The sequence below is a fragment of the Argentina silus genome (assembly GCF_951799395.1).
Source record: "Argentina silus genome assembly, chromosome: 6".
NCBI classification, from domain to species: Eukaryota; Metazoa; Chordata; class Actinopteri; order Argentiniformes; family Argentinidae; genus Argentina; species Argentina silus.
In genome coordinates, this window is record NC_139660.1 from 19830083 (window position 1) to 19841273 (window position 11191).

Consider the following 11191-nt stretch of genomic DNA (forward strand, 5'->3'; position numbering starts at 1 on the left):
TGTTCTCAGGAGCCAGACAGCTCTCCTAGGACAGTCTCTCACAGCACAAGCCAGAGGGTTCCAGGTTTCATTTGAGGAGAGAGAAAAGGACTGTCGCTTCAGGCTGTTGACTTGAGCCATTGTCCAGTCGTCCTGGATCCTGGGTGTGAGAGTTGCTTCTGTGTGTGCGTGTGTGTGCGTGCATGTGTGTGTGGGTGTGTGTGTGTGTGTGTGTGTGTGTGTGCGCATGTGTATCATTGAGAGTGGCAGGAGTGCTGTGACACACACACACACACACACACACACACACACACACACACACACACACACAGCAAGCCTCCTTATATTTACAATCTTACTGAGATGAGAGTATTTTCTTTATACATCTTCATACCTCACAACCAAGGCCAGTATTTACAGACTATGATCCCAGCCACAACGGAGGAGACACACTGCCATCTAGTGGTCATCAGTGGTACAACTATACCCCCACTGTTACACAGTAGAGGGATGCTTTACACACTACAATAATGTATTTATAGTAGGCCTTTAAGTGTAAGAACAAGATAAAAGATGTGATCGAAAATCAAATAGGCCCGACAATGCCCTAGATTAGAAGAAGGCTATGATATAATGGCTATGGCACATGTCAGAGAGCCTTCAGTAATGTAAACTTCTCAGCCTATCTACAAATCCATCATATAGATTGATAGAGGACATGTACTTATTAGACGGGGTTGGGCTGGGGAGCGTGCAGCGGTGAGTCATCATGCGGGAAGGTTTCCTGGGTTTGCCCCGCCATAACCTCACTGTTATTGCTGCTTCCTGGGATCTCTTACATCATATTCTAAAGCAGCATATTTTTGGCCTTCTGCTCTATAGCCTCAAAGTTACAGTGCGCATCCGTCTGAGAAGGATCATTTTCATCGTCAACAGCTTCATCACTTTTAGACTTTTAAAGTGCTTACAACAAGCGCACATAGAATAGAAAACCGAAAGTAATTACCGTCAGTAAGGCAGCGTCGGTAACAAAGTAAGGAATATTTTTCACAGCTGTTTTTTATTATACGTCGAAGAGTAGCCCATATAGCCAGTGAGACAGAAAAGGGGGCATTTGAGGGTGTTATGAACGAGGACTTCGAAGCGCAAGAAGATGAATTGTTGGCGCTCGCAAGTATCTATAGTCGGGAAGAGTTCGTTCGGGCAGAGTCGGCGTCGGGCGGGGAGATTCGGGTTTCTGTGGACCTACCACGGGACTTCAGTGTGACTGTCAAACATGGTATGTTTATGCTCATCATTATTCACACGTTTAGTGCGATTTATTGTTGTCATAACGTTCATTGTGCTGATCCCACTGGCCTACCACGAACTGCAAAACATAAGGAAACTTTCATTGGGAATATTGAATAATGTTTTATCCTAGTAGGCAGCCAACGTTATCAGTTATCCAATACTGGTGAACGGCAGGCCATGGCGATAGAAAAGCAGTCTGTCTGTTTGTTTGTTGTTGATACCAAGGTGACAAACAGAGGGAGTATGGGATATCATTCCTCCCTCCCCTGTTGATGACCTTTGACCTACCTGTGGATTACCCCTCCACCTCCCCACCCAGTTTCACTCTGAGCTGCAGGTGGCTCTCCCTCATTCAGGTGTGTTAAAGCTAAATAGTTGGATATCAAAAAGAGTAAATAGTTGGATATCAAATCAAATCAAATTAAATCCCACTCTGTCTTGTGTGTGTCTCCCCCCCCCCCTCTCTCTCTCTTCCGCTCTCTCTCTTTATATCCCTTTGTGTGTCTGCCTGTGCACTTTTGCATGTGTGTGTGTGTGTGTGTGTGTGTGTGTGTGTTGTTATCTGTGGTTTATGTCCCAGCTCTCCGCAGTATGCCAGCATCTAGATGAGCTATGGCAGGGCAGTGTGGGAAACGTAGTTCTTTTCTACTGGGTCCAGTTCCTCCAAGAAGACCTCCTCAACTTCCTCCACATCCAGCCCCCTCTGGAGATCCCTGTCTACAACCAGACTTCTCCAACCTCAGAGGACTATAACAACCAGACTTCTCCAACCTCAGAGGACTACAACAACCAGGATGCTCACAAGTCAGAGGACTACAATAAGGAGGCTTCTCCAAAGGGCAGTCAGGCTGGAGGAGGTCTGGAGGGGGGCTTGGAGCCCCTGGACCCCAGGGCTGCCCTTTCAGAAGAGACCCCAGACTTGGACCTCCTGGCCCATCTCCTGGACTACGATGAGAGCCAGAGGCAGAGGGTGTTTGAGGGCCAGCCGTATGGCTGTGGCATCTGCTTCCTGGACAGGTCGGGTTCCGAGTGTGTCCAGTTCAGAGTCTGCGGCCATGTTTACTGTAACACCTGCATGGCCGAGTACTTCAAGGTCCAGATCAGAGATGGAAACGTACGTGGACTCACCTGCCCCGAGTCTGAATGTAGCTCTACAGCTACACCCTCACAGGTATGTACACACACACACACACACACACACACACACACACACACACACACACACACACACAGGTATGTACACAGAACACGCACACGCACACACAGGCACGTATGCACACGTACACACGCATGCACAAACACTCACACACACACACACACACACACACACACACACACACACACACACACATTGACATATGAATACCCCAAGTCTGAGTGTAGCTCCACAGTATGTACACATACTCACACAAACACACAAGCAAGCACACACACATACACAAGCATGAAACGCACGCACGCACACACAAACACACACACACACACACACACACACAAACACACACACACACACACACACACACAGGTATATACACACTCCCACTCCCTCTATGAGGGAACTAAACCCAGACAATGCTGCCTCTTGCTCTCCTCTCCTCTTGAAGGTGAAGCACCTGGTGGGAGAGGAGCTGTTTGCTCGTTATGATCGTCTCCTGCTCCAGTCCACCCTGGACCGCATGGCCGACGTCGTGTACTGTCCTCGCCACGCCTGTGGCGCCGCCGTGATCCTGGAGCCAGACACCACCGCCACTCTCTGCCTCACCTGCCACTACGCCTTCTGTTCCCTTTGTAGGAGGAGCTACCATGGCCCCTCCCACTGCCAGGCGAAGTGGGCGGCAGCTGATACCAACGGTTCGCACGCTGACGTACCCCAGGCTGAGGGTAAGGGAGGTTTTCATTTATTATTTTGGTTTATTAAAGCATTCTTTTCAGAAATGTGTTCAATTGAGAATCAATAACGTTTTAGAAGAATGACCCAAATAGCAACACACACAGTTACAGATTATGACAAACAATTCATTAATCAAAAATATTTATATTTTTTGGTACAAAAATAAATGATATCACCACATGAACCACATGTCACGTGGAACTCTGGATGAGTCACTCTTTGGGTGTGTCAACATATATGGCCAGTTTTAGAGGAACCTTTTTAACATTGCACTGGCTTGGCACTGTTAGTGTTAAGATTAGATTAGATTAGATTCAACTTTATTGTCATTGTGCAAGTACAGAGACAACGAAATGCAGTGTTAAGGTAATCTTGTGTAGCCATACCTCCAAATCATGTTGTTCTCACGCCTCCTTTTGGAGGAATGCCATTTAAAACCCTGCCATCTACTGGTGAGTCAGCTCAATTAAAAAGCACTTTCGTTCAATCAAACTGTGTGTGTGTGTGTGTGTGTGTGTGTGTGTGTGTGTGTGTGTGTGTGTGTGTGTGTGTGTGTGTGTGTGTGTGTGTGTGTGTGTGTGTGTGTGTGTGTGTGTGTGTGTGTCTAGCCGGGCTCAAGGCCCTGTGGGAGGACTATGCCTCAGGCAGTGATGAGCGGAGGAAGTTTCTGGAGAAGCGTTATGGGAAACACACACTCCAACTCCAGGTGGAGGAGTGTCTGAATATATCCTGGATGAGGCAAAACAGCAAGGAATGTCCACGCTGCTCTGCTAGCATAGAGGTGAGTCTGGTGAGGCTGGAGAGGCTGGTGTAAGTCGAAATCAGAGGACAGGCTCATTGTAATGCATGGAATGGCATAAGGAATGGTATCAAACACACGTTTGAAACCATTCTTTATTCCATTCCATGTATTACAATGAGTAATTGTAAGTATTGAAGGTGCTCTTTCGTCATAGGGTCAGTCAAGTGCAAGAACAAAAAACCAAAGCACTCTTTCTCTTCAAAGTTTATATTCTGGCATGTTCAATGAACAGATAGAAATGTAGATAGTGTAAATGGAAATGTAGATAGAAATGTTTCAGTCACTCCCTGACCATGGCTGAGGCCAAAGCCTTTTTTTACCTATGTCACCGAACATGGTGAATTGATAAAGGAAACTCAAAGAGTGTCTTGCTCCTCCTTTCTATTCTTGCATTTGAAATAAAGTTAATTTATATTTGATTGAATATGAGATGATGTCCCCTGTGACCAGTGTGTGTCTGTGGTCCTGTCCTTCCAGAAGAACGGTGGCTGCAACAAGATGGACTGTACCAACTGTGGCCAGTACTTCTGTTGGGTGTGTCTGATCTGTCTGCCCACAAACAAACCCTTCGAACACTTCAACAACCCCAACACCGCCTGCTACAACAAGCCCTATGCATTCTAGGTGTATGACAACGATGATGATGATGATGATGATGATGATGATGATGATGATGATGATGCTAACCTATCAAATCAAATCAAACTTTTATATATAAAGCACATTGCACTTCACAGAAAAGAAAAAATAAATAAAGGCAGAAAAGACAACTAAAAACACAACAAGACAATTAAAAACACAACGAGACTAAACATTAGAGGATAGAAATATGGCAGCCATCTCAATGGGACATCCTGGTTAAAAAATAAGAAAAATATAAATATAAATATATATACATAATTATAAAATGATTGAATGCATTCATTGTGTGTTATTAATATTTTTGTGTTAATTGTCCACACCGATGAAATCGGAGAGGGAACTATGATTCCTCTGTCCATTTGTATGTCACAAGCATTTTCTCCGACACAATTTTGATGAAACTTGGGTGAATGATGCGTCTTGATGTATCAATGATATCTACCCTGAAGTTGTATTCTCCTTTCTGGGGTGAATGTAACATTTTAGACTATTATCTTTGCCTTTATTGTCGATCAGTAAATCTGTATTTATTTAGCACATTTCATACAGACATCTGAGATACCTTATATTGCCAGCAGGGGACCCCACAACCCGGTGTTATTTTTCATACAGGTATTTTTCATATCAAAATCTTTCTCTGCGACTCTAGAACACGATCTAACGGCTGGAATAGAACATTCCATTTAACTATTCTGTTTTACACCACTGTTCATAGAGTTGGCTTAGCTGTATGTCTCTGTGTTCCCTCGGGTATCATACACCACATTTCTTCAGATACAAGGTAACTTTCACTCCTTTTAGCTAGATTATTTGGTTGGTCACTCCTCACTTTATCTATTGAAGAATGTAAGGATTCATCCATGTAATGACTGTCAGCAACCGAATGCAAAGGTTCGAATTCAGCATTGGACAGCGACAGAGGTCCGCTCAATGTAGACGGGTGGAGTTCAGCACCACGGACAGCGCCCCGATCACCAGCGCTGTGTGTGTGTGTGTGTGTGAGAGAGAGAGAGAGAGAGAGAGAGAGAGAGAGAGAGAGAGAGAGAGAGAAAGCGAGAGACAGAATAGCCCAAAGAAATTCTTCTAGGTAAGAAAATGTAAGGAAGTTATTATAACAATGGCCAGAACATAGACAAGGCCAATGTAGTAATGACGCTATGAGTTGATGAATGTGACGGAGAGGCAGAGGAGGGGATGGGAGGGGCTACAGAGACGGTGGAACATGGGGAAATTGGATGACACGGTGCGTACACAAGTAGGGTGACAAGATAACATAATGGAATTTAAGAATAAAGAATTTACCTGATTCAACGACATTGTTTTGGAAAGAAAAATCTATCAGTGCGGAAAGCGGCAGCGGTCAAGGATTTTATATTATTTTGTAGCCTATTTTATGAGGATGCGGGCCCTCACGGTACCCTGATCGTGGCCCAACCACTGGACAATGTGTTCTGTTAATGAGAACGTCGAATTAGTATTTTCCTGAAGAGATCCGGTCGACGTTTGAGAGGAACAGCCCAGTCTACACGAAGGTAACGTTTAGATGCTTTACGTCGAAATAATAAACGCGCTGTTCTCAACGACAACCAGACAACATCCGCGCGATTGAAATTGAACAGAGCATCTCTATCATTTTATGTTGATGTTTGCCGCAAGTCGATCGGTGCCTCTTTTCTTGTGAAAGCTGCGATCATTTGGACTGTAAGGCCTCGAGCTTGATTTAAAGGGTCTTTATCTTTATCACAGTGATCATAATTGTTATCAGGATAAAACAAGTTTACCATATTTATCATTATAATATCCTAATATGTTGTTTTTGTAATTATTTGATGTTGATGTCACCCAGTGGTAGCTGGACATACATAATCATTTATAGTCAGGCCTAAATAATAAAATAATTTGGTTGGTTTTACAATTCTGGTATACTCATTCACTTGGAACTCAGAAATATTCAGAAGATTCCACACTGGGCAAGATAAACAGGCTAATTTGTGATGTTGTCTGTTAAAATGAGTCTAACACTGCCCTCCCCTGTTTGTCTCTGGTCTTTACCTCTGACTGTCTGTCTCCCAAACCATCTCTCTCTCTCTCTCTCTCTCCCTCCCCCTCTCTCTCGGTCTGTCTCTTACCATCTCTCCTCTCTCCCCAGGTTCTCAGGCCTGTTGAAGCCATGGCTCTCGTCCTCTTGTCTGCCCTGATCCTGTCCGTCCACAGCCTCCCTTCGCTGGGCTGTCCTGTGGGATGTCGCTGCTACAGCTTGACTGTAGAATGTGGCTCCATGGGCCTCAGAGAGATCCCCTCACACGTACCACCTTCCACACAGGTAGGTCAAACACACACACACACACACACACACACACACACACACACACAAACACAGGCATGCACACATGCGCACACACACACACACGCATACACTCACACACATGCATGCACACACGCACGACTGCACACACACACACACACACACACACACACACACACACACACACACATCCCTGCCCTGCCTTTGTTTCATAACTATACTATCTTCCCCATTGCTCTCCATTTGTAGACCATCTTCCTCCAGGACAATGCCATTGGTCAGATCCGTGTGTCGGACCTGTCCCAGCTGGGTCGCCTCCACTACCTGTACCTGCAGAACAACAGCATCTCAGCGCTGGAGCCCGGAGCCTTCCGGAACCAGGGCCAGCTGCTGGAGCTGGCCCTCAACGGGAACCGTATACACCTGGTCACCGCCGACATGTTCAAAGGACTGGAACACCTCCGCATCCTCTACCTAGCAGGAAATGACATCACACGCCTCCAGGACTATACCTTCAGAGGCCTACAGGTGAGTCATCCTGTAGAAGATGCTCAGTTTGGTCCGTTACAGTGGAGGCTGGTGGAGGTAGAAATCGGAGGACGGACTCGTTGTAATGCATGGAATGAAATGAAGAATGGCTGGACATTCCTCTGGACATTCCTCATTCCGTTAGGGTTAGGGTTAGGGTTATTACTATAAGCCCGTCCTCCGATTTCTACCTCCACTAGCCTCCACTGTAACAGACTTTATGCTTTGTAAACATAGTAGATTTAGCAGTTTTATATTTGTATTTGTATTGTGTATACAATACATAATATAATTGAGGATAGTGTATATAATGTATTTTGTATAGGCTATATGTTTGCATTTGGTACGCCCACCACAACTGCTTCTATCCCTAATGAACTACAATAAACATTCTAATCCTGAATAAATGAATGAATGAAGTGAATAGAACAAAGTGCACTTGACCGTGAATAGAATTGAACAAACAAACAAATAAACAACCAAACCAACAAACAAAGAAATCCATAAATGAATGACTATTCATGGATCATGATGACTGAGGTGTATCCAACCCTCCTGTTCTGTCTGTAGCGTCTGCAGGAGCTTCATCTGCAGCAGAACAGCATAGAGCTGCTGGGAGACCAGGCTCTGATAGGGCTGACCTCCCTGGCCCTGCTGGACCTCAGCAGGAACAACCTACACACCATGGGCCCCGCCACGCTCCGACCCCTGGTCAGCCTGCAGGTTCTGCGGGTTACAGGTGAGGGGAGAGGAGAGGGGGCGGGGAGCGGTGGGTGGGCAGCAGGGCTGCGGGCGACAGTGGGTTATCCATCTAACTATCTCTATATCTATCAATCTATCAATCTAGCTGTCTATCTATCAATCTAGCTGTCTATCTATCTATCTCTCTATTGATCTCTCTCTCTATATCTATCTATCTATCTATCTATCTATCTGTCTGTCTGTCTGTCTGTCTGTCTGTCTGTCTGTCTATCTTTCTATCTCTCTATCGATCTATCTACTGTATCCATATGTCCTTGTTGCATCATTGTAAAGTGTATTGAAATGCATTACATGAATACAACTTTAATATTGAATTTGTATGATTCCCTCCTAGACAACCCCTGGCGCTGTGACTGTGCACTCCACTGGCTGCGCAGCTGGATCGACGAGGAGGGCCAACGTCTCCTGAGCTCTGCCGAGAGGCGCCTGGTATGTACGGAGCCCCCCCGCCTGTCCCACCTCAGCCTGGTGGAGGTGCCCCTCAACAGCCTGGTGTGTATCCCCCCCCTGGTGCAGCTGGAGCCCCGGCGCCTGGCCGTCCGTCTGGGGGAGAGCCTGCGGGTGTCCTGCCACGCATCCGGCTACCCCCGGCCCCAGGTCACCTGGAGGAAGGCCTCCCAGGGCAAGGTGATGCTCTCCCCCCGCGGCCTGGTCCAGGAGCTGGGTGGTGGAGGAGGTGGAGGTGGGGGTGAAGGGGCGGTAGGGCCGGAGGTAGGGGCAGCTCATCCAGAAGGGAGGGTGAGGCTTCAGAAGGTGGACGGTGAGCGTTTCGACCCAGACACCGGCAGCGGAATGCTGTTCCTCAGCAACGTGACCGTGGCGCACGCTGGGCTGTACGAGTGCGAGGCCTGGAACGCGGGGGGTGTGGCCCGCGTCACCTTCCAGCTGGGCATTAACTCCTCCTCTTCCTCCTCGCCATGGGCCCCCGCCGCCCCCTACTCGCCACCTTGGCCCCGCTTGCGCTCTTCGCGCCCAGGGTCGTCCTCGTCCGACGTCAGCCGGGAACCGCTCTACGCCCTGGGCAGCATGGCCTTCAGCGCTCTGGGTGCCGCCACTCAGACGGCTATCGCCATTGGCATCTCCCTGCTGGCGCTCACCGCCCTCCTCCTGGTCGCCATGATCTACAGCCGCCACCACCAGCGCCTGAAAGACGCGGACGACAAGAAGGAGAGTATCCTGTACGTCAACGACTACTCGGACGGACCCACCACCTTCGCCCAGCTGGAGGAGTACCGCGACGAGCGCGGACACGAGATGTACGTCCTGAACCGAGCCAAGCCCGTCCTCCCGCCTCCGCCACCCCCCACCGCCGTGACCACCAGCCTAGGGTACGGCCCCCAGCAGGAGCCCCCCCCCATGACCCCCACCAAGCCCGCCATGGAGCCAGACATTCGGACAATGAGGAGGATGGCGGGGGAGGGAGGGGAGGCTGAGCCCGTGACCACGGCCGAGGCGGAGGGCTTGTTTCTCAACCACACGGGTTTGTTCCTGGACTCACAGATAGCCTACGAGATCCACTGCTGAGGAGCAGGGCCACCTAGCAGAAACATCAGTGACGTCACTCTTGTGTAAAAGAGATGTTTCATCTCAATGGAACTAACTTGATAAACCTGATAACGGTTTGATAAAATAAAAAAGGAAGCAGAACAGGCAGCCCCCGCCCCAGTGAGGTTAGTGACAATATTACAACTCAGACAGCGCCCTCTCTCTGTGGGGGCAGGGGGCGGGGGGCGAAGGAAGGAAACTCTCTACAACCCCAACTGTACCTCCTCTCCTGGGAGAACCAACATACTGCATTAGAGCTGAGAACTACAGAACTATTAGAACTTCTCTGTATCTGTACTGAGAATGGAGAGAACCCACCTGGGTGCTGGGGTTGCCATGCCAACCTGCCAGGTTTGGACAGTATTAGCCTTGGCGTGCCTGAGGAGCAGAAGATCTATCATTAGAGATATCGAAACACTCGACACCTCAACATAATGATCAACTGAAATGTGTCACGACATTGCAGTTGGAATGGAATTTTGTGAAATTGTTGTTTGTTGAACTTTGGGCTCATACAGTACATACAGTACAGTATACAGTAGGCTGCCGGGAGCCCTTCGACCCACCAAACCCTCTCTCTGTGTATCTTAGCTAGGAGTCTTTTGTTTTTGTTGATGAGCTCCAAACTGGAGTCATATGTTGTGCATTGTTGTGTTGAGAAACCATTACCGGGGTGGGAGGCATCTGTGGCGGCATTTGGAGACTTCATTGGCTTCATTGTGATGCTACCAGTGTTTTATATCAACCAAACTGTGATGGGGCACACTGTAAACCCCTTTACAATTTCCACCTGTCTGTCTGGCAGATTCACCTGACTGACTCACCTGAGACAGAACTGTGGCAGAACTGTGAAGAACTGGCATGCGTACCGAATCATGATCCTCCATTTTCTACAGCATCATGTTACTTCCAAAGATCTCATCATTCAAACAGTGCATCATCGTGTGTGTCTATATCAGAAGAGACTGGTGGAGGTAGAAATCGGAGGACGGGCTCATTGTAGACTGATGGACTGATGGGCTCATGGAATGGAATGAGGAATGGTATCAAACACACGTGTTTGATACCATGTGTATTTGATACCATTCCTCATTCCATTCCATGCATTATAATGAGCCCGTCCTCCGATTTCTACCTCCACCAGCCTCCCCAGGTCTATATCATGTGTCATCTCCTACTCTGTTCTCCCTACGTTGGTGATATTACCAACATATATATCAGAAGATGTGAACTTGCATGAAAATCTGGAGGCGTATCATATTTGAGGGCATAATCAAAGGCATTATCAAATCTGTCGAAAACCCTTAACTGTAAAATAATCCTTTTTGAGATGTATGAATTAAGAGCCTAGCTTTACGATTGTGTTGTTTTTGTTGTATCCCAACCGGTGGTCATGATTTTGAGTTGATCACATAAAACCATGTGATTTAGCGATGATCAAACA

General features: G+C 47.4%; 2 protein-coding genes across 3 annotated transcripts; both read left to right on the forward strand.

Moving 5' to 3' along the window:
• The first annotated feature begins 732 nt into the window (after positions 1 to 732).
• On the forward strand, positions 733 to 5546 carry LOC310806404 (E3 ubiquitin-protein ligase RNF14-like). Of its 2 annotated transcripts, XM_083672486.1 has the most exons (6): positions 733 to 1258; positions 1498 to 1628; positions 1853 to 2443; positions 2877 to 3153; positions 3772 to 3944; positions 4443 to 5545. In XM_083672486.1, exons 1-6 carry the CDS (start codon positions 1105 to 1107, stop codon positions 4587 to 4589), a joined length of 1473 nt encoding a protein of 490 aa, XP_083528612.1. In that variant the 5' UTR covers positions 733 to 1104; the 3' UTR covers positions 4590 to 5545. The 2 variants fall into 2 exon arrangements, with proteins under 2 accessions (XP_083528612.1, XP_083528613.1); XM_083672487.1 differs by lacking the exon at positions 1498 to 1628 and having other exon boundaries at positions 1126 to 1258; positions 4443 to 5546.
• Positions 5547 to 6777: 1231 nt separating this feature from the next.
• On the forward strand, positions 6778 to 9726 carry LOC310806128 (leucine-rich repeat-containing protein 24-like; the record flags this gene model as incomplete). The annotated part of the gene is made up of 4 exons (XM_083672111.1): positions 6778 to 6930; positions 7162 to 7440; positions 8011 to 8179; positions 8537 to 9726. 4 exons carry the CDS (start codon positions 6778 to 6780, stop codon positions 9724 to 9726), a joined length of 1791 nt encoding a protein of 596 aa, XP_083528237.1.
• Between the last annotated feature and the right edge of the window lie 1465 nt (positions 9727 to 11191).